The following is a 26,428-nucleotide window of genomic DNA, read 5'->3' as shown; positions in this document are numbered from 1 at the left end:
ACTCAAAACTCTGAGATCAAGAGTCACATGCTCCACCAACTGAGCCAGCCAAGTGTCCCTTTTTTCTATTCAATCTTAAGACGCTTTCAGATTGAAGTCAGAGCATTGTTCCTATCGCAATAGTGTTTTTGAAATACGTTTCTCCTTACCGAAGTCTGGATTTATTTTTATGCGATATATGAAGGGCCCAGTTGCTTATCTTCCTCACCGTTGAGAGAAATGCTATTATTTTATCTACTGTTTAACATTATTTTTTTATTTCATTGCTAGAATTTCCTAGTATTTACTTCACTTAGCTTTCTATTATTCGAGGTAATTTTCCCATTTATGTTAATATACATTGATTTATATTTTCGCCTCCTTTGGTAGCTTGGTGTTCAAAAGACACAGCACACAGGTTTTAAGATTATTTCTCTGAGCTACTGAAAAAATACAGGGCTGCGTACAGAAGAGACAATCCCATGCCACAATCTCTTAATTACAAAATATCAACGTTTCTAAAATTCTCTAGGTCCTGGGCGAGCGGACTTGTGGGAAACGGAGTCCGGAAGTTTGTGAGCCCGCCCCGCGTGGTTATGGGAACGGGTCTTATGCGGCTTCTTCTGCGCATGTGCAAAACTTCGCAGGCCCTTCTAGATTCTCTGGCCTACCGTGAGAGACAGTCCGGAACCTCCACGATCCTGCAGGTCGGCTTGCCGGTGCGGGACCTCGTGCGGCCCAAATGGGAGGGTTGGAGAGGCCAGAGGGTTCGAGAGCTCCCAGAGGATCCCTGAGCGGCTCCAGGGAGCCGCGGTGTTCGGAGTGGAGAAGAGGCCCACGGACCGCGGCGGGACCCTTGGCTGTTCTACCCGAGAGACTGGGGAGGGGAGGCCTCGGCCGGGCGGAGGGACGCTGGGACGCGAGAGTTTGTGTTAGAAGGAGGGGCCGGCCTGGGATGCTGGGACGCGGCGACTAGGAACCCCGAGGAAGATGCACATTTCGCATGGACCCCGGGGCGTGGCTTGTGCGGCCGCGGGAGGAGCATCCGTTGCGCGTGCGTGATGGGTGCGCCCAGTTGCCGAGAGAGAGANGAGGGAAGGGGGTCCCGGGTTGAGCAAGTGGTTTGATGCCGGGCAGAACCGGGTATAAAAGAATCATCTGGGAAAAATAGCCTGCCTGAGATTTTACGTCTGTAAAACTGGAGGTATTCGTAACACCTGCCTCTGGAGTTACTCAGAGGCCTAGCAGTAAATATTACGGGTGTTAACAGACTTCTTACTCGTTACTTTATGCTCACCTAGGTGGGTATAGCTCTCCCTGCTGTAACAAATTGGAAAACGGAGACCGAGAGGAAAGTTATATATCCAAGTCACAACACNTTAGAAGGAGGGGCCGGCCTGGGATGCTGGGACGCGGCGACTAGGAACACCGAGGAAGATGCACATTTCGCGTGGACCCCGGGGCGTGGCTTGTGCGGCCGCGGGAGGAGCATGCGTTGCGCGTGCGTGATGGGTGCGCCCAGTAGCAGATAAACTAGAACACAATTTTAGTTGTTTCTCCGAATGCCATGGCCTTTGCAATTTACTATCTTGGTTGTAAAAGCCAGTATTTAATCCTGCACAGCACTTAGCAGAAGTAATTTGGCATGTGAAGAAACCATTTGGACGATTGAATCTTACCATGTAGCAGTTCTGTTTCGGGGATTTCTAGAGGTTTTCAGAGACTCAGATAGAGACAGCATAATTGTTTCTGAGTTAGGTCTGTAACGGTTCTCAGAAGCCTTGATACGAGTTTATTGAAGGTCTGACCAGAGGTTCTATGGAGTAACAAACACAGTGGAAATGTGGGCCTGGGTGACAAGTCCCTTTAAAATGAATTTGCGCCTTAGATGAATTCTCATCTATCTTAGAATGAAGCACCTCTTGTCAAATAAGGTGGAATCTCTAGGAAGAGTGTCTTACCTGGAGAGAACCACCCCACTACTTGAGTTTTGAGCAGAGGCAGTGTAGTTCTCAGGAGCAGATTCCAGATATGCACAGCCTGTTCAGAATGAGTGAGATTTGAGAATGTTGCCACCTTCAGAAGCCTTCAGGGCTGCCTGTGAAGGGAAGTCCAGACCAGGTTTCAGAAGAGAAGCATCTGGGCTGAACTAGTGAAGGACAGTTAGGGTACACAGGAAATACAACTTCACTGGAGGCGCTCCAAGGATATGCGAGAAGGAGCCTTAAAACTAGATCGGAGTCCGTTTTGTCTCACCATTCCCAGCTCACCCCCCACTCTCCTTATTTTTCGCTCACTCTTCCCAGATTCTAAGCTGTCTTTCACATAATGAATCTGGCATTTAAAGATGTGCTGATGAGCTCTTTATAGGATGGCAGTAGGAAAAGAGTTTATTTTCTTGAAAAGTGAGGAAAAATTGGTGCTGAGGGTATAAGTGAATTTCTCTGGTTTTGTGTTAGGGGCAGAGCCCAAAGTAGATATTGAATCTCCCCACACCCAGGCCATTGCTAACCACATCATCACTGTGAAAACACATTTCTTAAAAGACAAACATTTCAGAATACATATATTTTAGAAAAACAAAAAGTACCCTTAAAGTGCCTCCATTCCTTTTTTTTTTCGTAGCTTTGGTTGAGTTCTCTAATTTGGGGAGTAAGCAAGGAATACACATGTGACAACTTTTATTATACAACCTTTGCTGAAGGTGTAGGTTTTCTTCATTTAGCATACTGTAATTTGTTTAACCAGTTTTCTCATTTTTAAAACTTATTTGAAGCAGAATAAAGGGGCACATCTATTATTTTAAAATATTAAAATATCAATAGACAAGAGTTAAATTCACCCAGTGAAAAATTGCACACCCAAGCTCTGGATGGCCAAGTCACGGTTACATGTGGGTGCTTTATCTTATGTTCTTTCCTGCTCCTTCTCCAAGGTGAAAAGGATATTGTCCCACAGAGAGGCATTTTACCCTGGTGATGTTGGTGGCTTTTTAAGAAGGCAAATCCAGGAACTGCAAAGCAATCTGTACCTTTAATGACTTCATTCCTGTTTTTCTATCCCAGCTATTTCAGAGATTTCAGCATTTTTCCAAGAAAGACCAGCAAATTATGGAGAAATCCTATGTGAGTTGCTGTTGAAGTCATTTTATGCTTTGTTTTATTATGGATTTTATGAGGGTCATGTCTCCCATATTAATGGGAAAGTAGGAATTGATAAAATGGAATTTTATCAAAAGTAGGAATTGATAAAATTGATAAAATAAAATTGATAAAATTTCCTGAGGGAAACAGCATGACACAATGGTTCTCAAACCTCACTGCGCATCAGATCAAAACTGGAAAGTTTGTTAGACCATAGAATGGGGCCAAAGAATTTTCATTTTGAACAAGATTGCAGGTGATTTGAGGTCTATAGACCAGTAGCATTGCAGTAACAGATCAATAAGGCATAGTTGATGAGGAGATACACACACACACACACACACACACATCAAATAAAGTTAGATGGTTATCGAACTTAAGTTGCAAATATTTCTGACCTGTTAGTCATTACCAAAAAAAAAAAAAGACTGCGTTACATTGATCATGCATAGAGCAACCTGATTCCTTTTGAAGCCTAAAGACTTTCTGGCATTAAGAGGTGAATAGAAAAACTTTTGTTTCTTTTTATATAAATGATAAGCTTCTGGTGGCAACCAGAATGTCTGTAATTATCCTTCAGTGGAAGCAAAAGACAAAGAACTGAGCAGAGCCAAGTTGATTTTGAGAGACTGCATTACTGAAGCCCACATAGACCGCTTTCCGATGATATTGATTTGTTTTGTTTTTGTTTTCCCTTGATAAAACCTAGAGCTTCTGTAGAATACACGGACTGCATGTCCTTAAAGTAACTCTGAAATTCCCAGTCCCTGCCAACCAGTAAAATACGTTCTGTTGCTGTAGACTTGCCTCTTCGGGGTCTTTTATATAAATACAGTCACATGATATGTATTTTTGTGTGGGTCTTCCTTAATTTAGAATGCTTTGAAGGTTTGTTCATATTGTAGGATGTGACAGACTTCATTTTCTTATCTAACTTTATTAAGATGTATTTGACAAAACTGTAAGACATTTAAAGTGTACATCATGATGATTTCGATATTTGTATACATTGTGAAAGGACTTGCATCTAGTCAGCAAACACATCCATTACCTCACGTTTTCTTCATGTTTTGGCATAGCAACTTTTTTTTAATGCTTTATTTATTTTTGAGAGAGAGAGACAAACACAGTGTGAGGAGGGGAGGGGCAGAGAGAGAGAGGGAGACACAGAATCCAAAGCAGGCTCCAGGCTGAGAGCTGTCAGCACAGAGCCTGACACTGGTCTTGAACCCACCAGCCTTGAGATCATGACCTGAGCTGAAGTTGGAGGCTTGGCTGCCTGAGTCACCCAGGTGCCCCTGGAGCAGCAGGTTTTAATTGTATAGTACAGGGATGTCAGCTGTAGTCACCATGTTACACATTAGGTCCTCAAGCCTTCTTCATTTTATAGTTGAAATACCAAGTTGACTTTACCAAGACTTCATGCCTTTTTATTACTGACTACTCCATTGCATAGATGGATCACATTTTGTGTATCTACTTATCAGTTTATGGACATTTGGGCTGTTTCGGCCTTTCCACTATTGTGAATAGCACTGCTCTGAACATTTCATGTGCAAGTTTTGCTTGAATACTTGTCTTTAGTTCTTCTGGGTATTTACTCAGAAGTGAAAATGCTGGATCCTATGTTAGTTGTATTCTTACCTTACTAAGGAACTGCCAGACTTGTTCACAATGGCTGCACAGTTTCACATTTTCACCAATGATGTATGAGAGTTCATTTCTTGACAGTGCTTGTTGTCTTTTTATTTTAGCCATCCTGGTGGGTATGAAGTAATATCTCATTGTGATTTTGATTTGCTTTTCTCTAATGACTGATGAGTACCTTTTCATTTGCTTGTTTGGTATTTGGATATCTGCTTTGCATGTATGTCTATTCAAATCCTTGGTCCATTTTTATTATTATTATTATTCCTGACACCCTTTATTTTTATTTTTTAAAATTTATTATTATTTTTTAAATGTTTATTTTTGGGAGAGAAAGAGAATGAGCATGTGAGAGTGGGGGAGGGGCAGAGAGAGGGAGAGACAAAGAATCTGACACAGGCTCTGCATTGTCAGCACAAAGTCTGATATGGGGCTGGAACCCACAAACCTGTGAGATCGTGACCTGAGCTGAAGTTGGTTGCTTAACCGACTGAGCCACCCTGGTACCCCTTAAATTCCTAGTTCATTTTTTAAATTGCATTTCTATAAGTATTTTAGGTAGTAGACTTTTATCAGATATATGATTTTCAAATATTTCTTCTCATTCTGTTAGTTGTCTTTTCATTCTCTTGATAGTATGTCCTTTGATTTCACAAAAGGTTATAATTTGGTAAAATTTGGTTTCTCTTTTTCTTTGTTGCATTTGCCTTTGATGTCATGTAGAAGAATCTGTTGTCAAATCTAAGATCATAAAGATTCACTCCTGTTTTCTTCTCAGAGTATTATAGTTTTTAGCTCTTATATTTAGGTCTTTGATCTGTTTTGAGTTACTTTTTGTGTATAATGTGAGGGAGGGGTCCACTTTCATTCATTTGCATGTGGATATCCAGTTCCAGTACCATTTGTTGAAGAGACTGTTTTTTCTCCCTTAGGCTTGTTACTGTTATGTGGGGTATAGTTTTGTTGTTGTGTAATGAATTTCTGTAAAGAAAGACTTTTTTGTAAAGACCGTACTTGTTCCATTTCTTTACCGAAGTATCCATTCCATTTGCCAATGGTGAACTAGTGATTAAAAAAAAATTTTTTTTATGTTTTTATTTATTTTTGAGAAGGAGAGAGAGAGAAGGGGAGGGGCAGAGGGAGAGGGAGACACAATCCAAAGCAGGCTGACAGGTGACAGCTCGGAGCCTGATACAGGGCTCGAATTTACGAACCACGAGATCATGACCTGAGCTGAAGTCGGTTGCTTAACCGACTGAGCCACCTAGGTGCCCCCAATGGTGAACTAGAGATTTTCTTAAATCCCTGGGGCCAAAAAACCAAAAATCTCTGAGTCCTTGCTGCTGGTGTCTGGGTTTGTTGGAGTATACCATCACCACCACTACCACCAACAGGCTGGGCAGTAGACAACTCTTCCCTTATCCTCACTTCCTGCCAGCGCAGAGCTGATGACCATCAGAGGTAAGAGCCTGGGGCTTTGGGGGTCTTTTCTGAACATGCATCTTGCCCTGGATACGTGTATCTTCTAAGTTTTCAGGACATACGGAAGTTTTTCAGTCTCAAGCTATTCCACTCCCCAGCTTTTCTTGCCAGACTTTTTTGGCATATCTCTTGTTTGCCCCAAGTGTTATCTTTTGCCCCTGGTGGCAGCAGCTGGTTCATTTGCCTTTAAATGTTTTCAGTAAATGCCCTCCCATAGTCCTTTCTGTGATGTGCAAGAGTTATGAGTATTTTGGATTGGTCTTTTCACGTTTCCACCAGACAGGTCAAAACAGACCAGCCCAGTTGTTTGAGAACCAGCTCCGTTCTTCTCTCTCCAGCACCAGCAATGCACACCAGGAAGGTGGGATTTCATCTTCCAAGACTGTTGCTGAGCCAGTGTCATGTGTTGAATTGTGTCTCCCCAAAATTCATATGTTGGAGTCCTAACCCCCTATGACATTATTTGAAGATAGGATATTTACCGAGGTAATCAAGTTGAAGTGAGATCATTAGGGTGGACTCTAATACAGTGTGACTGGTGTCCTCGTCAGAGGGAGATTTGGACCCAGAGCTGCATACAGGGGGAAGATGATGAGACACGGGCAGATGGTGGCCTGCAAGCCCATGAGAGAGGCCTTGACCAGCTCCTTCACGCACAGCCCTCAGAAGGAACCACCGGGCCAACACTGTAGCCTTGGACTTTTGCCTCATAACTGTGACTGTAACATTCTGTTATGTCAGCCACCCAGCTTGCGTTCTTTGCTCTGGCAGCCCTAGTCGACGAGTGCCCCCTGCGAGGCTGAGTCAAAGCCACACGGGTCTCTCCTCCCAGGTTTCAGCTGCCTGCTGTATCCGTCCTGTGGTAGGTGGTTGTCAACCTTTGCCTCTTCCCGAATTCTGATAAAATTCTTTCTGCTAGTTGCTTCCCGTTGTTGTGAGGTTTCTGTGGAGGGATGGAGCCCTCACAGTTCGCTCATCGTTCCTGACCTGGGTCTGCCTGGGCGACAGTTTGCTAAGTTTGAGTTCCTTGATCTCCCTGCCTGTGCTCTTGTGCAGTCTCCACTGCAGGCTCCTGGGACTCCACACAAGCCCCTTTCTACCTCTCGGTGAGATTTCCTTCATGGAATCTTGACTTGATAAATAACGTTTCCTATTATATTGGTTTCCTACTAGAGCTGTAACAAATTGCTGCAGATGTGGTGGCTGGGGCGGACACAGATTTGCCCTCTTGCAGTTCTGGAAGTCTGAAGTCCGAAATTCCTCTGACGGGGCTGAAGTCAAGGTCGTGGCAGGACTGGTATCTTCTGGAGGCTCTGAGGGGAGAATCTGTTTCTTGGCTTTTTGTTTGGCTCTTGGGGTACCTTCCTCCATTTTCAAAGCACATTACTTCAGTTGCTGCCTTTGTCTTCACATCGCCTTGCCATCTGTAGTCCGGTCTCTGCCAGCTTGTTAGGGCCCCTGTGATTAGGCTCCAAGCACAAGCTAGGTAATCTCTTTTCAAGATTCTTCCCTTAATCATATGTGCAAAGTCCCTTTAGCCACGTACAGGACTGTTCACAGGCTCCAGGGCTTAGGACGTGAATATCTCTGGGACCAGGAATCACCCAGCCACTCCTGGGTTTTCATCCCTGACTCACTGTTCTCTTCTATTTGTGTAGGTACATTGATTTGTCATTACATTTGCATAGGGAGACAAAACTGTATGCATGTGCCATGAAAGAATATATATTTTTGTTGTATATGATTTTTAGAATTATGAATGCGGTCTCATTTAATGTGTAAGTTACCGCAGCTCTGTGTTTAAAATTTAATACTGCATTTATGATATGTTAAAGTTGATTAATACTTGATTCATTTTAATGTTCTGTTATGCCACCATACGTTTTAGTTGTCCATTTCTTTATTAAAAGACATGTCATTTTCATTTTTCATTTTTGTGTATAATTCTCCAGTGAACATCTTTCACATTTTCTCTCCCTGTATATGAACGAGCATTTCAAGTATACTGGAGTGTACACACATGATTAATATTGTTGGAGCATGAAGGGTCTTCTGTTGTCACTTGGTACTGCCTGATTGGTCTCCTAAGTGACCTTGTGGCTCACACCAGCATATATGATAGCATACTGTTCTTTATCTCCTTATTAATGGTTGTTATTATTATTTAAAAATTATGGCTTGAGGCACCTGGGTGGCTTTCTAACTTCAGCTCAAGTCATGATCTTATGAGTCTTGAGTTAGAGGCCAGAGCCTGGAATCTGCTTCGTATTCTGTTTCCCTCTCTCTCTTGACCCTCTCCCGCTCACACTCTCTCTCTCTCAAAAATAAACATTTAAAAAAAATTTTTTAAATTATGGCTACTCTGATGGATAACGAAAGCCTCATTGTTGTGATTTATATTTCTCTGATTGCTTTATCACATTGTGCCTTTCAGTTTTCTGTGAAATGTTGGCTTATACATATTGTGTATTTTTACATCTTTTTCTATTGATTTCGTTCTTGTGTTTCTTACTTATTTATAAATATCCTTTATGAGTTTTGTATAATAATCCTGTTTTTATTCATTGTAAATGTCTTCTCCAGGGTTTGTTCTTTCTTTTAACTTTATGGTATCAGTCATGTGAAAGTTTTGCATTTTGATGTAGTCAGATTTGTGAATCTTTTGTTCAGGGGTTTTTTTGTTTCGTTTTGTTTTTATTTTTTCCAGTTCTTTTATCCTTCAGGTATATTCCCACTGTAATACGCAGTCATATTCCTGTGTCTTAAATTCAGCACATGTTTTCTCTCTGAGGTGTACCATCAAATTAGGACACAATTAGATTCATTTATTTTATTTGCTATTTGTTTTACGGTTTTATTTTCATTTTGATAATTATTCTTGTTTAAAAAATACAATTTTTTGAAGATGAACTGTACATATAAAACACAGCGTATTCAGAAATCAGTCTGGCTTCTATCTCGGTCCCCTCCATCCTGTTTCCTGTTCCTTCCCGTACCCTTTGAGGGTGACCATTGTTTAAAAAAAATTGTTTTTTTAATTACAGTTTATTTTAGAGCAGCAAGCGGGGCAGAGAGAGAGAGAGAGAGTGAGATACTCAAGCAGTCTCCTCATTCAGTGCAGAACCTGATCTGGGGTTTGATCCCACAACCCTGGGATCATGATCTGAGCCAAAATCAAGAGTCAAGCCCTAAACCAACTGAGCTGCCCTGGTGCCCCAAGGTTTCATTTGAATTCCAGTTAATTAACATATAGTGTTACATTAATTTTACTTGTACAACACAATGATTCTCATTTGGTTATTTTTAATGTAAGCAGACCCATATGGAGATCTTTGTGGGTCCCATATTATACTTGATTTTCTCACTTAAACTTTCTGTCACTTAATAGTATGTTATGGAGTTCACCCTGTGGCACTATACAGAGATATTCCCCGGTTCTTTTTCCAGTAGCTCTGTACCACTCCATGGTGTGAGTGTATCATAACACATTCAGCCAGTTCTTTATTAACCAATATTTGGGTGGTTTCTAGTCTTTTGTAACTATAAATAGCAATGTAGCCTTGCGCCTACGTCTTTTCTTTCTTGTGCTCTGTGGTTGGTTCCCAGAAATGGAATTTCTGCAGTAAGTGGCAAATTCATGTGTAAGGCAGCTAACTATTGCCATATTCCACTTCTTAGTGGTTAATCATTTTGCATTCTTAACAGCAGGATATGAGGATGCTTTTATGCCAACAGCAAATTAAATTAAGTATATGTGCTTTTATTCTTTTGGATTTCTGCTGGTCCATAGCAGTGAAATGGTTCAGTATAATTTTTATTTTCATTTTTCTTTTTAAAGGGTGAGCTTGATTTCATACAGTTTAGTGCCATTAGAGTTTCTCTTCCCGTGAGTTTTCTCTTCACAGTCCCTGCCCATATTTCATAGGGCGGTTGGTTTTTCCTTTTTTTTTTTTTTACTTTTTTTTCTTAATGTTTTATTTATTTCTGAGAGAGAGAGAACAGCATGAGCAGGGGAGGGTCAGAGAGAGAGGGAGACAACAGAATCTGAAGCAGGCTCCAGGCTCTGAGCTAGCTGCCAGCACAGCCCAATGCGGGCCGAACCCAGAACCCACGAACCGAAGTCAGCTCGCTCAACTGACTGAGCCACCCAGGCCCCATTTTTTCCCTTTTTAAAGAACTCATTATATAGGGATATTAACCCTTTCTTTGTCACGTAAGTTGCAAATACTTATTTCTGAGTTGTCATTTTTGTTTATCTTTTGATTTTGGTTTTTACTTTAACTCTGCAGAAGGTTTTGTTTGCTTGTTTTTTAATATTTTTGGTCAAATCTGTCATTATTTTATTGCATCAGGATTTTTAGTCACAGGAAAATTTTATTCCTTCTTAAGTTATGGAGGAATTCACCCATGTTTTCTTCTATAATTTACATAGTCTTTTACATTTAACCCCTACGTGTCCATTTGCAGTTTTCCTGATGTATAGATGAGAAAGGATCCTATTTTATCTTTCTTATCCTATCTATTAAGTTATCTTATCACTCTTTAAAAAAATGTTTTTTAACATTTATTTATTTTTTGAGAGACAGGAGACAGAGAGAGATAGAGCCTGAGAGGAGGAGGGGCAGAGAGAGAGGGAGACTTAGCTTCTGAAACAGGCTTCAGGCTCTGAGCTGTCAGCACAGAGTCCCATGCAGGGCTCGAACCCAAGAACTGTGAGATCATGAGCAAAAGTTGGTTGCTCAAACAACTGAGCCACCCAGGTGCCCCAAGTTATCTGATCAGTCTTAATGTGAGATTCTTTTTTTCCTACTTTATGATACTGTCTTTATCATTTACTATATTCCAGATGTATTTGAGTCTATTTCCATTGATACCTCTTTTTATTTGTCTGTACCATATTATTTTAATTGCGGAAGCTTTATGTTTATATTTGGTACTGCCTGGTAGATTAATCCTTTCTCATTGCTCTTTTCTCAGGTTTTTCTTGGCTTACTTTGCTTTTCTTCCAGTTAAAATATATAACCAACTTGTCTTATTCCCACTTAGAAGCTTTATGTATTATTTGAGACTGCATTAAATTGCCCTATTAATGTTACGAATCAAAGATGCTAAGATTTCTTATGTGAGAACATGGGCTAGCTTTAGTTTCTTCTAATAGCTTTTTAAAGGAATACTTTCATAACTTTCTTTATGTAGGTTTTGTTCACTTTTTGTTATAACTTCATGTTTAAGTATTTTAATTCACTTTTCATATTTTACAAAGTTAAAAAGATAGAAGCATTTTCCCCACATATTTTCTTTATGATATCTCTGTTTGTACCCAAAGTGTCCTTTAAACTTTATTGGGTTTAGGATCCAAAGATCTTAATATCATAACCCTTACATTCTTTCATATAATAGATTTTTATTTTTTAAGTCTTGGTCACATGTCTTGTTGAATAGTTATTATTGAGCTTAACAGGGATTTAGAATCCTCTGAAACTCTTTGAATCTTTGTACCGAGACCACACTTCATAGCAGTTAAGTCAGAAACTCTGGGGATGGTGCCTGGCTGTGGGCAGCCATGTTGAGAAGCATGTCTGTTTTGACTGATCTGTTTTTCCTCATGATTGAGTCAGATTCTTTATTTTTCTTAGGCTCATTTATCATATATTTCTTATAAGGTATGAGTGTAGCATTATTAATAATACCACCAAATATCCTACTCGAAAAGTAGACTTTTTTTTCTCCTTTTGTAAACTAATCATCTGTCATGTGAAACTTGGGGACGTGTGAATGTTCTTATTCCCAACAGCCTTTCACCCAGTGGCTGCTAGTGTAGGTTGAGCCCTTTTTCTCACATTTCTTGGCCATAGATCTTTTCTTTTGTGAAGTCACTGTGTTAGGTCCTTTCCCCATTTTTCCATTAAATCATGTTGTTCTTATTATTTTAGGAGTATTTCATATATTTTGGATATAATCCCTTTATCATTTCAAGATGTTGCCAAAATTTCCTGTCCTCTGATGCCTTTTTAAAAACTTGTTTTTTGGGGGCACCTGGGTGGTTCAGTTGGTTAAGTGGCCGACTTAGGCTCAGGTCATGATCTCACAGTTCGTGAGTTCGAGCCCCGTGTCAGGCTCTGTGCTGACAACTCAGAGCCTGGAGCCTTCTTCAGATTCTGTGTCTCCTCTCTCTGCTCTTCCTCTGCTCACACTTTGTTTGTCTGTCCTAACAAACAAACAAACTTATTTCCTTTGGATTAATAGAAGTTCTTAACTTCAATGTCCTCTTTTTCTTTGTAGTTAGTGTTTTTAATTTTTTTTTTTTTTACTTATCTACAGATCATGAAGATAGTTTTTTGTGTAATGTTCTGGAAGTTTTACTGATCACATTTGAACCTGCTGTCCATCTGGAATTGATTTTCACATATTTTGTGAGATTGAAATCAAATTTGTTTTNAACTGCAAGATCATAACCTAAGCGAAAGTCGGACGCTTAACCGACTAAGCCACCCAGGCGCCCCATCAAATTTGTTTTTCTCAATGTCCTTTTCTCACTGCTCTACTAGTAACGCTTTTTTTTTTTTTTTTAAATAAACCAAGTATCTATGTTTGTGGGTCAGATTCTAGATTATAAATTTAGTTCCATTGATCCTTCAGTTTATCTTTTAGTGATAGCATACTCTGTTAGATTACTCTATCGTCGGAATAAATCTTTATATCCATTAGTCCATCAGTTTTGTACTTCGTAATGAGTTACCTCAAATTTTATAGGTAAGAACAACACAAATTTGTTATCTCACAGTTTTTGTGTATCAGGAGTCTGGGAATAGGTTAGCTAGGGCCTCTTAGGTGTAAGGCTGCAGTCAAAGTGTCACCTGGGTTCCCTTCCATACATACGTGGCAGAATTTATTTCTACATAGCTGTAGAACTCACAGGAGCTTGCTTTCAGATCAGTAGAAGAATTTTATCCTCTTTAAGTGACTTACACGATTAGGTCAGGCCCACCCAAGACAATCTCCCTTTTAGATCAGAGTCAGCTGATTAAGGGATCTTAATTATACTTGCAAAACCATAACACAAGGAACACAAAATCACAGGAACACAAGTCTGTCCCTTGTGTGTGAGGGTCATTGGAGGTCATTTTAGAATTCTGCCTACCTCACTGTGAGTTTACTCATTTTGTTCTCCAAGATGGCTTTGGTTATTTTTAGTCATTTGAGTTTCTATGTAAGTTTGAGAATGAACTTGTTAGTTTCCACAGAAATATCTGCCAAGATTTTAATTCCAGTTGTCTGGAATTTATAGGCTAATTTGGGGAGAAATGACGTTTTGTATTATTGAGCTGTCCAATCCATGAATATAGTGTATTCATTTATTCAGGTATTCCTTATTTTTTTCTCAATAATACTTTAACAATTTCTGGGTAATAGGCTGTTCTTTCTCCTGTTAACCAAGTTTTAGTATATGGCATGAGTATTTATTAGCTATTTGTTTTGATAACCTGGGAATGATACGTCTCTGTCTCTGCTTGCTTATGTCTGTTTGTTGAAATGTTTTCCACAGTGGTCATCTCCTCAGTGGGTCGTACATAACCCAGGGACTGTGTAAGATAGTCTGTTCAGTTATGGGAAGAAAGTACTCAGATGCCTCCCTATATTTATTTTAATCCAAAAAAAAAAGAATGGAGAAATCTAATGTATGGTGAAATGAATATAGACAGTAATACTGTATTATCATTAGGTATTGTGGTAAATATAGCTACGTTGGCAATCATTACAATATATAGGTGTATCAAAGTTACACAGTGTTATGTACCAGATTTATTCAGTTGAAAACAATAAAAATAACTTAGAAAAAAATGAGGAAATTTAATATATAGATTGACATTATCAGTTGACAATTATATTTTTTAAAAAAAGGTTTCCTGGTTGGAAGAGTAACCAAGTATTTTGGACACCCTTAATGTATGGAGTTATGTCCAGAATTGCTCGTAACATGTTCCCTGAATGTTACTATAGCTGTTTATCTTCTCAGAGTCCCAACAGTACTACCCTGTGTGTTCATTGTTACTCCTTTCACTACATATTTTGGATGTATGCATGGTGATGCTGTTGCCCCAGGTTTGTGAATGATACTCTGTTGTCAATGAAACCCACCCCAGTAGCAGGAATAGAACTTTTCTCTCCTCTGTAACCTCTATCTACTTTGCGCATCTTTTTCCTGTAGTAGCATTGCATTGCAGTTATATGCTTACACGTTTGTGTCTGTTTGTCAGACTATATGCTCCTTGAGAACAGTGATGGGGTATTATTGGTCTTCAGACTCTCAGAGTAGGAGAATTCTTTACTACGACACACAGGCATTTAGTGGGACACCGGTCCCTTAGCACAGCGGTGAGGAATATCTGTCACGGGATCTCCTTGTCCAGCCAAGTGCACAAGTAGACATGGCATAACACATTTTCTAATTGCCTGTGAATAGCTAACCCCCTAACAGTTCTCTGACAGCTATTTTATGTCTTCCAGTTCTCATTACTTACACAACTGTACTGTGCTGTTTCAGGGATTATTATCATTTGAGGATGTGACTGTGGGCTTCTCCCAGGAGGAGTGGCAGCGCCTGGCCCCTGCCCAGAGGACCTTGTACAGGGACGTGATGCTGGAGAACTACAGCCACCTTGTGTCAGTGGGTAAGAGATGGTTTGCCATGTAGACTTCTAGTATGCATGTCCTTTCTTGGTTTGAAACCTGTAGAAGCTTTGTTGGGTTTAGTGATAGGGAGGCTTGATATTCAAGTAGTAAGGGGAAGGATTGTTGAAGCACCATAAATAATGTTTTCTTCTCGGGGCGCCTGGGTGGCTCAGTCGGTTAAGCTTCTGACTTTGGTTCAGGTCATGATCTCACAGTCCGTGAGTTCCATCCCCGTGTCGGGCTCTGTGCTGAAAGCTTGGAGCCTGGAGTCTGCTTTGGATTCTGTGTCTCCCCCTCTCTCTGCCCCTTCTCTGCTCGTGCTCTGTCTCTGTCTCAAAAATAAATAAACATTAAAAACAATTGTTTTCTTTTTCAATGAAAGGTTGTATTTGGCCCCTGAAGTTTCGTTTTCTGTGTTCTTCAAAGGCCCTGAAGCCCATGGGCCTAGTCCAGCTCCCATGTCGTTTCCCATCCGCAGGGTACTGCGTCCCCAAACCAGAAGTGATCTTCAGGCTGGAACAAGGACAGCAGCCATGGCTCGTAGAGGGAGAGTCCCCAGACCAGAGCTGCCCAGGTGAGTTAGGATGTGTTAAACGGATGGACACTAGGTGGCACGGTATGAATTCCTTTTGTTCTCAGGTGTTTGCTTACGTGTTCATTTCACATTCTGCAAATACTGAGTACCTAGTGTGTGCACCAACGTTTTAGGTGCTGGAAACACTTAAGCAAACTAAATTGTTCCTCACCTCACGGAACCTACATTCTGATAGGAAGAGAAACGTAAGAAACAAACAACAGTTCGTACGTAACACACAGACATATAACATACCAATAAAATAGCAAGGAAGTTAAAGATGAAAAATAATGAAATTTTTTATTTGAGAAAAGAGGTTCAGGAAGGCAGTTGGGTGATATCAGCTTGAACGGAATGAGGGTGAAGATCATGGGGAGTCTGGATGGCAGAGGGGACATTAAATGTCATTCCACCAAGGCAGGAATGTACTTGGTGTTTTTGAGGGCACATGTGTCAGTGTGGACTGGGGGAAATGAGTGAGCAGAGGGTGGGAAGAGTTGACATTATAGTGGTAAAGGAGCTCAAATTCTGTAGGGCCATTCGGGCCATAATAAAAACTTTGATTTTATTCTGAATGAAATGAGAAGCCTTTGGTATAATTTTACCTAATAAGCAACATATGCTTATTTTTTCTTTGAACTTTTCTCTCTGACCTCTGGGCAAAGAAAATACTACTGGGGCAGAGGAATGAAAGCAAGACATCAGGACAGTACTTCAGTCTGTGAGGAGGTGGTGATAGCTCACCCCTGGTTGGAAGTGGTGGAGAAGATTAAAAGTGGTTGCCTTCTGGTTATCTTTTGAAGGTGGGGCCTAAAAGATTTGCTGTGAGTTGGGTAAGAAATGTGAGAGAAAGAAAGAAAGGAGTAAGAACTACTCCGAGGATTTCATCCAGAGCAATTGGATGAATGGGTACCAGTTGCCAAGATGGGGAGACTGGGAGAAACAGTTTAGAAGGGGGCGTTAGGAGTTTAGGTTGCACATACCACGTTTCAGGTGATGATAAAATATCCGGCTTACCTGGGAGTTAGCATTTGGCTGTATGAGCAGAGGTAGTTTAGGGGAGACCCCAGGTTGGAGATCAACTTATTTGGAAATTATCAGTTTATGGTAGGATTTAAAGTTTTTAAACTTAGCATTTGAAACTAAGGGATCAGACAACCTCTCCTTAGAAGTAAGAATGAACAGATCTGAGAGGTCTGAAGGTCCCAGGGACACCAGCTTTCAGAAGTCAATAAAAGGAGAAAGCTCAGTGAAGAGAGAAGAAGCAGTTTGGGGAAGAGGTGGAAACGGAATGTGGTATCAAGTCACCACTTGGTGTAGCCAAGTTAAGACAATTTTGAAAGACAGTGAACTTTTTGAAGCAGAATAATAAAGTCAGCGGTTTTTCTCTGTTTGCTTGCAAATCTTCCAGAAGCATTAAGGAAAACAAGCCATACACATGTCATTATATGATACCAGAGGATGTCTGAAATCCCAAATCCGTACAGGTGTAAACGGTGCAGAATTGATGAACAAATCAAGGAGTGTGTGTATCAGCAGGGGGTAGAAAACAAAAGCATTTCTGATGCTTGGATGGACTGGTGAAGTGCTTTTCATGAACAGAGTGCGTACTCTGATGTGTGAAACCGGAAACTTAGATTAACAGCAGTGCTGTGCACTAGAGAGCTGAGCTCCCTTGGATGCAGTTTGGTTCTGCCAAGCAGATGTAGTAGAGTGAAGTGTAGAAACCAAACCGTATTTCCCAGTAGCCCTCTGTTTCTGTGATAGCAAGAGAGACTTTACGTTTGGGAAAACAACCTCACAGATATCTAAATGTGGAGAAATAATCTGCACCATCTTAGTGGGTACTCCTAGAACACAGGATTTGAAGCAAAAACTTACTCGATTACAGTTGGTCAGGATGTGCAGACTTCCTGCAAAAATGAAGGAAGTGGTTAGTTAGGAGGAAGGGAAAGTTCAAGACAGCCATTGCCTTGTCAGCCAGAGCTCTGTAATCAGCACATCTGATTGCTCGGACTAACAGGATAATTTCAGAACTGAGTAACAGTGGGTGTTGAGCTGACTTCACAGAAACTACGTGCCAAGTAGCCAAGTTGGACACAACACCCACCGTTACTCAGTTCAGAGAGGCAGCAGTGCCAGCCTGGTGACCTGATGCAGGAATTGCCATTGCCAAGGCCGCTCTGGCTAGGAAGGAAAGAAGATCTTGGCTGATCTATAAACTGAGTCCAGTACACATGCAAAATCTTCTCCATAAGGAATTATCTCATTAGCCTAAGACATGACTCTCTTCCCTTCTCTCGAGTAAACCTTGTACAGCATGCCGTTCCTTAAAAAGCTCATGTCCTTTCAGCCTGAGTCATTGAACAGGAATCAGCACAAAATACATACAAAACTGTTGCAAGAAAAACGGATGACAAAAATTGGAAAGAAAGATAGTAGGTGACTGAATTGTCATCTGATCAGAGTAGTCGTAAAGTAGATAGATATTGGGACCAAACATCAAATCATGAATTTCAAAAGAGAGAACTAGTTGGATTAATCACCTCTGTGATACAAGTATTTAAGGGGGCTCCTGGGTGGCTCAGTTGGTTAAGCGTCCAACTTCAGCTCAGGTCATGATCTCGCAGTTCGTGGGTTTGAGCCCCGTGTTGGGCTCTGTGCTGACAGCTAGCTTAGAGCCTGGAGCCTGTTTCGGATTCTCTGTCTCCCTCTCTCTGACCCTCCCCTGTTCACACGGTCTTTCTCTCTCAGAAATAAAAACATAAAAAAAAAAAAGAAAGAAGTTAATAGTAGAAAATAAATAGTTGAATAGTAGAAAATAAATAGTTGGGTGTCAAACTCAGAAAAGAATTGGAACAAAAAATAAAATCACAGTCAAGAAAGCAAATTGGAGGAATCCCGAGGAAGAACAGATACTGTTGAAATTATATTCCAAAAGAAATGAAAAATGTGAGCAAGAAGAACCTGAAATAAATCTTGAAGATTTCAGTAAGAAGAGAGTTCATCTACATACTATACCTACAGTTCATTCCCCAAGGTGGAAAGTAAAAGGAATAGAACAAATATTTAATATAATCAGGGAACACTTTTTGTGGGGGCTTGGAGGGGAGAGGTGCAATTGAATCTGTGTAAAAGAGTCAGGCGTGACCACATTAGGATAGATTCTAATAAAGGGACGAAATTTCCAAAATAATCATTTTGATAACCAGCCAATATAAGAGACAAGTCCAACTAGCTTCAGACTTTTCCATAGTTTAACTTGTAGTTAAGAGTTAGAGCAGTTCCTACAAGATCCTCAAAGTGTTCCATTGACAGTATTATACCCACTTAAGAAGATACTCTTTAACAAACAGCAAATCTTTTTTTGAATAGGCAAGAACCCTGGGATCATTGTTCCTAGACCCTTCTATTAGAGAATGAATATCAGGTAACCAAGGAGTGACAGAAAAACATGATGATAACGCTCGTGGTGGGCTTTGGATTCAACTGAAGAACTAATTAAAGCAAATATGGGAGCTAGCTGACAGAAGAGAATATACCAGTTGCAAATCTGGGCAACACAGAAAGGCTGGGTATGTGTCAATATAGATAAGAGGAGGCTAAAAACAAGTGGAGGACAATGAAGGTGTATGAATATACCTGTTCTAACATGAGGTGTGCATTCCTAAAAAATCACTGCTCCACATGAAGCAGTGCTCTAAGACTCGCTGGGCTAGCGGCAAGATGGGATTGGGGCTGGAATACTTGAAATCTTTGTCAGTGACACAGTGAGAAAGCACTGTTCACCTCTCTAGCTAGAATTTTGTATTCATTTATTTTTCTTTTTAGTTCTGTTGGGTTTTGCTTTATCTGTTTAAAGAATTATTATCGGGGCACCTGGGTGCTCAGTTGGTTAAGTGTCTGACTTCGGCTCAGGTCATGATCTCATGGCTTGTGGGTTTGAGCCCTGCTTCGGGCTCTGTGCTGACAGCTCAGAACCTGGAGCCTGCTTTGGATTATGTGGATCCCTCTCCTCTCTCTCTGCCTCTCCCTGCTTGTTCTCTGTCTCTCTCTCAAAAATAAACATTAAAAAAAATTTTTTTACAGAATCATTAAGAAAAAAGTATAAATACGAGGATCTTTATGTCCTCTTGATGAGATGATCCCGTTATAATGAACTTTTTTGCCTCACAAATCCTAGCTAAGCCATTTATTAGCTTAGACAAGTCACTTAACCTCTGTGAGCCTCTGTTTCCTCATTATTAATGTCAGTAATAAGACCTTTGTCAAAATAGGTGTGAGCATCAGATGAGGCAAGGTACAAATTACACAGTGCCTTGCTTTAATAGGCATTCAGGAAGTTTACGCTTTTAGCTAACATTCAACTAGTGCCATCCTAATAGTTCAGGATATATCAATTAATAAGAAAGCCAAGGACTCTGCTTTCGTGGAGCTTAGATTCAGGAGGGAGGTGTGGAGGTAAGTCCATAGAGGAGGAAGTAGACAATAAATAAGGATGCAAATAAATTAATCCTATAATTAATTAGGGATTATAATCATGCCAAATGCTATGAAGAGTTTTATTTTTATTTTTTTAATTTTCTTTTTAATGTCTATTTATTTTTGAGAGTGAGAGAGTGCATGCACACACATGTGAGTTGGGGAGGGGCAGAGAGAGAGGGAGATACAGAATCAGAAACACGTTCCAGGCTCTGACTTGTCAGCACAGAGCCGGATGTGGGGCTCAAACTCACAAACCCCCAAGATCATCACCTGAGCTGAAGTTGGATACTTAACTGACTGAGCCAACCAGGTGCCCCTGGTTATGAAAGGTTTTAAAGATAAGAAAATGAGATGATGTGATCAAGGGCATTTGCAATAAGTGGACTGTTTCAGCCAAGTGGCCCAGGTGGCTTCTTCAAGATTTTAGTTGAGGGTCACCTGGGTGGCTTAGTCAGTTAAGCGTCCGACTTTCTCTTAGGTCATGATCTCGCGGTTCGTGGGTTCGAGCCCCACATCGGGCTCTGTGCTGACTGCCAGCTCAGAGCCTGGAGCCTGTTTCAGAGTCTGTGACTCCCTCTCTCTCTGACCCTCCCCTGCTCACGCTGTCTCTCTCTCTCTCTCCTAGAAATAAATAAAACATTAAAAAATATAAAAAAAATGAAAAGATTTTAGTTGAAAAGAACCCAAACCACGTGATCCCTGAGACTAGCATTTCCTGAGAGAGGCGGGAGCGCGCTTGACTTGTCTGGTCGACAGCAGGATGGCTAGTGTGGCTCTGGCGTTGCAAGTGCAGTGAGCAACAGCACGGAGTAAGGTTGGAGACCTCAGCATAAACTTGATCTTGAAGTTCTTGGCTGATGCCGCTAAATTTGAATTTCATTCAGATAAAACCATGGGGGTCTGTTGCAGTTTTTAGTTAGTGACAGAGACTATAATATATCAAAAAAAAAAATTTGATCTTCATACGTGATTCCTTGCACACAGCTCCAAAATCCTTTGGGGTCTTTGGCGTGAAAAGAAGGTCTTTGGTATACTGGGCTGACTGGGTGCTGGGGGCCACTAGATCGCCTTAGCACAGGGCTGGTCACTGCCAGCAGCCGATGATTCAATCATTCAAGGCTCTGTAATGAAACCTCCATAAGGACTTCTAAACAGCGGAGTTGGAGGAGTGGTGAGTGGCATGCCTGGAGTTTCATACATTCACACAACACTCACATCCCCAAACCTTGCCAGTGTGTCTCTTCTATTTGGCTGTTCCAGAGTTGAATCCTTTATAATAAACTAGTAATAAATAAGTAAATTGTTTTCTTAGTTCCATGAGCTGTTCTAGCAAATGTTCAAATCTAAGGTGGGCTGGCTAGTCACAGGAGCCCTCACTCTTTAGTTAGAATGCTAGAGGCAAAAAAAGAATGAAACATATAGTACCTTTCTCTTTCTTTTAATTAATGTTTCCATGATATATCTTTTTCACTTATTTTTTTGAAGTTGATTTATTTTGAGAGAGAGAGAGAGTGTGCGCACAAAGTGCACAAGGGGGGAGGGGCTGAAAGAAAGGGAGGGAGAGAATCCCAAACAGGCTTCACACTGTCAGCACAGAGCCCACCTCTGGGCTCAAACTCACGAACCGTGATGTCTTGACCTGAGCTGAAATCAAGAGTCGGAGGCTTCATCAACTGAGTCACCCAGGTGCCCCTCCATCTTTTTACTTTTAGCCTATTTATATTTAGAGTGGATTTTCTAATGATAGCACTCAAAGACCCATATGGTTGGGCTTTTATACCTAGTGTGAAGACCTCTACTTTTTTAATAGGAATATTTCAACCATTTAAGTGTTTGCCCTATGGAATACAACATTTTTATCAGTTTGATTTCAAACCACATACTATTTTACATGTAGCTTTTCAATCTTATGTCAATATACTTCTGTTCCTCCCATTCTATATGATATTTTACTTCAAACCCTAAGATCAAGAACAAACTTGACCTTTGTTTTGAAAAGCACACCACTTGTTAAGGACCAGTACTTTCAGAATCCACCCAAATGTATTCAGAGGAAATCAGATATAAATACTTCTGACACCAGAGGTTGTGGTTGGGGAAAAAAAAAAAAGACTACTGAGTATTTTAAATTTCAGCAATTAACAGGGTATGTTTATGTTTCAAAGGAGTATAATCTAACATTGTGATAGAATGAGATGTTTGGAATGTGATTAATTTTAAATTTCAGTGTAAGTAGGACTTGGAATTGTAGAGAAGTTTGTAAAGACCTATGAATTTATGAGACATGTCATTTTCCTTAAGAACGAAGTTGTGAGCAAGTCCAAAGTGGAATGTAAGCTTGCCAAGTGAAAAGTCTTAGTTGAACTTGAACAATTTTTGACAAATTAATAGCCTGGCATTTCTAGAAAGAAGACATTTATTATGGTACTGTGAAGCGATTAGTTGAACAACACCTAATTATGTATATTGCTCGTAAAAAGTTTTTTTCCCCCCAGAATTATAACTGCAGTCTATTTGCAGTCTATTTGCAGTACCAGTGCTGGTACTTGGAGACAGTGGGATGTGAATAGATTTTTAAATAGGATCATCATTGTTATGTTGTATGTACTACGCAAGAGTTAACATGAAGTATGGCTGAAAATTCTTAGGGTAAATAAATATAAATATCTTTGTGTTTTAGTGAGGTCTTCCATGGTTATGAATAAAACCAAGAAATGTGGAAATTTGGGTGTCAAATTATTAATCAGAGCAAGTTTAAAATGGGGAAAAATTAGCATCTGGTGGTAGCATAAGTTCCCTTTTGAACAAACTCTGAGAAACTAAGCTGAATATACCATAACTAAAACCAGGTTATGGATTTGGTCATTTCAGCCTTCTTTCTCTTCTTCCGATTTTACATATCGTGGTCAACATTTGTGTTCTTTGTAAGTAACATGACTAGAGGGAAACTTAAAACTACATTAAAGGAGTCCTGTCACAAGCACAAGTGAATTGGTGCTTTTGGAATTTAATTTGTTATTGACAGTATAATAAGTTAACACGTAGCAAAACAGATGTAATTAAAAACATTTTTTAAAGTTTATTTATTTTGAGAGACAGAGAGAGTGGAGGAAGGGCAGAAAGAAAGGGAGAGAGAAAATCCCAGGCAGTCTCCTTGCTTGCTGTCAACACAGAGGCTGATGTGGGGCTCGAACTCATGAACCGTGAGATCATGACCCAGGCCAAACCAGGACTCAGACATTTAATTGTGAGCCACCCAGGCGCCCCAAAACAGGTAATTTTAAAAGGAAGAGAATGAAACTGGAAACATGTAAACCATAGAGATAATTTAGCTGCACTAATGTAAGGATGGGAAGAAAGTTACCTAAAGTATGATCCTTCAGAATATCAGATTGTCCCTCTGGTACCTCTTGAGGGCGTTCTCATCTACTAAACTTCATGGACTCTCTAGTTCTCTGTATTTCCCATTCCGAGATCAGCTCCCCCCTTTTTTTCAATGACTGTTTCCTTTTCTTCATTGCACTTTATATTTATTTCTAATGTACATATGAAATCTTAAAATACCTATTTGTAAATTGCCAAATATAGTTGTGCTTGTTAAAAGTTTCTATCCCCCTTTTTCCACCCTGTCAGGCTTTATTTCTTCAGATCCAAAAAGATGGGGCAACGTGACTATTTGGATCTCTCTTATTTCATAAAACTAAGTCAATTATGTAAAAGGGCATTTGTTTGTAAGTGTAATTTCATCATAATTACAATAAGATTAATAACTTATGATTGTTGTATTTTCTTTTCTCATTTCTAGAAGTCTGCAGAGTTGATAACCAACTAGAACAGAATCAGGAAATCCAGGACAGACATTTCTGGCAGGCTCCATTTATCAACAACAAAACACTGACTATACATAGAGGTAATGTATTAGGAAACATTTTTAATTTCAGCACAGACAGCATTCCTTCTATAAAAATACCCTGTAAGTATGACTCATGTGGTATGAATTTGAAATGTATTTCAGAATTAATTATTAATAAGAAAAACTATTTAAGAAGCCTGATGACTTCAATCCATGTGGGAAATTGTTCCTTCACAGTAACCCTGAAAAAAACTCAAATGGGAGAGAAACCTTGTGAATTCGTTCAAAATGGAAAATACCTCAGTTATAATGAAGATTTCATTTCATATCAGAAAATTAAAAATGTAGAGCAATCCTTAAATCAAAGGAATAAGGAATATGAGGAATGCAGGAAAGATTTCCATGAGAAGGCACTTGTCCCATATAACCAAGCTCATATAGGAGAGAGTCCTCTTGAACATAATGAATCTGATAAAATGTTCTGTAATAATTCAACCCTCAGGGTCCACAAGGTAACACAAAGAATGGAAAATCTTCATGAATTTAATGAATATGGTAAAACTTTGGAGAAGTCATCCCTCTTGAAACCTAGAGTTCATTTAAAGGTAAAGGATTATGAGTACATGGATAGAGTGGTTAGTTTCAATAAGTCAGTCTTCCCTGACACAGAAGAGAAAGAATTTGAATATAACAACTTGGGAGAACCTTTCTGGGAGAAGTCCATTCTTAATGTAACCCCGAGAACACACATAAGAGGCAAAGTCCATGAATATAACGAATGTGGAAAAGCATTCTGCAAAAAGTCAAAACTCACCAAACACCAGAAAATACATACAAGAGAGAAACCCTATGAATGTAAGGAATGTGGGAAATGCTTCTCTCGGAAATCCCTCCTCACTTTACATCAGAGAATCCACACAGGAGAGAAACCCTACAAATGTAAGGCTTGTGGGAAATGCTTCTCTAGGAGTTCACACCTCATAATTCATCAGAGGACTCACACAGGAGAGAAGCCCTATGAATGTAAGGAATGTAGCAAAAGCTTCTACCATAAGTCCTATCTCACAGTACATCAGAGAATTCACACAGGGGAGAAGCCCTATGAATGTAACCAATGTGGAAAAACCTTCATAAGCAACTCAGTCCTCACAGTACATCAGAAAACACACACAGGCGAGAAACCCTATGAGTGTAATCAGTGTGGGAAATTCTTCTCCAGAAACTCGTACCTTACAGTACATCTGAGAACTCACACAGGGGAGAAGCCATATGAATGTGAGCTTTGTGGGAAAACCTTCTGTCACAAGTCAGATGTCACGAAACATGAGAAAATTCACATAGGGGGAAAACCCTATGGATGTAATCAGTGCGGGAAAACCTTTAGTCGTAACTCAGGCCTCAAAGTACATCAGAGAACTCACACAAAGGAGAAACCCTATGAATGTAGCGAGTGTGGGAAATCCTTTTCTGAAAAATCAGTCCTCACAGCACATCAGAGGATACACACAGGCGAGAAACCTTTTAAGTGTAATGACTGTGGGAAAACCTTCTACAATAAATCAGACCTCACTAAACACCACAGAACTCACACAGGTGAGAAGCCCTATGAATGTAAGGAATGCAGGAAATTCTTCTCTAGGAATTCATACCTTACAGTACACCAGAAAAGTCACACAGGGGAGAAACCCTATGTGTGTAAAAAATGTGGGGAAACTTTCTACCATAAGTCAGACTATACAGTACATAAAAGAACACACAGGGGAGAGAGATCCTGTCAGTGTAATCAGTGTGGGAAAACTTTCACTTGCAGTTCAGTCCTCAGATCACATCAGAGAACTCACACGGGTGAGAAGCCGTATGAATGTAATGAGTGTGGGAAATTATTTTCAGAGGAATCTGTTCTCACCATACATCAGAGGATACACACAGGGGAGAAACCTTACAAGTGTAATGAATGTGGGAAGTCCTTCTGTCATAAGTCAGATCTCACTAAGCATCAGAGAACACATACGGGAGAGAAACCCTATGAATGTAATCATTGTGGGAAAACCTTCAGTTGCAACTCAGGCCTCAAAGTACACCAGAGAAGACACATAAGAGAGAAACCCTGTTGAGGGTGAGATAAACACCCAGAAATCAGTTATCACAGTACATCCAAGGCTACACACAGAGGAAGAAAATTTGTAAGTAGAACGGTGAGAGAAATCTTTCATTCATGATACATACCTCAAAATACCATGGAAAATTCACAAAGGACGTGACTCAAAAGAATGTAAACAATGGCAAATCTCTTACCAGAAGTATTCTTCCAGAGCAAACAAGAGCATACTTATGGGGGAAAATACTCTGAATTTGATGAGTTTTTGAAAATTGGTCATAAACAAGGCAACTGAAAAAGACAGCATGTAGAAGAAAGCATACTAATGCATATAGGGAATATGGGGAATTATTTTATTATGAATTAGAGCTTATTAAACCAAGAATTTACATAGGAGATAATCCAGTCAATTAAACAGATACATAAAAATGTTCTTCCGGAATTTGGCCATTAATAATCAGAGAAACCACACTTGGGGAAAACTGTCAGCATCT

General features: G+C 40.0%; 1 protein-coding gene across 1 annotated transcript; it reads left to right on the top strand.

Moving 5' to 3' along the window:
* Positions 1–403: 403 nt before the first annotated feature.
* On the top strand, positions 404–26,026 carry LOC144221411 (uncharacterized). The gene is made up of 6 exons (XM_077751856.1): positions 404–686; positions 3,045–3,104; positions 14,797–14,923; positions 15,403–15,498; positions 23,789–23,893; positions 23,999–26,026. The coding sequence occupies exons 1-6, from the start codon at positions 462–464 to the stop codon at positions 25,948–25,950; spliced, it is 2,565 nt and encodes an 854-aa protein (XP_077607982.1). The 5' UTR covers positions 404–461; the 3' UTR covers positions 25,951–26,026.
* The last annotated feature ends 402 nt before the right edge of the window (positions 26,027–26,428 follow it).

The sequence above is a fragment of the Crocuta crocuta genome, unplaced genomic scaffold, assembly GCF_008692635.1.
Source record: "Crocuta crocuta isolate KB4526 unplaced genomic scaffold, BGI_CrCroc_1.0 scaffold694, whole genome shotgun sequence".
NCBI classification, from domain to species: Eukaryota; Metazoa; Chordata; class Mammalia; order Carnivora; family Hyaenidae; genus Crocuta; species Crocuta crocuta.
Note: the sequence above shows the minus strand (reverse complement) of the source record. Positions and strands in the feature narration are given on the sequence as shown.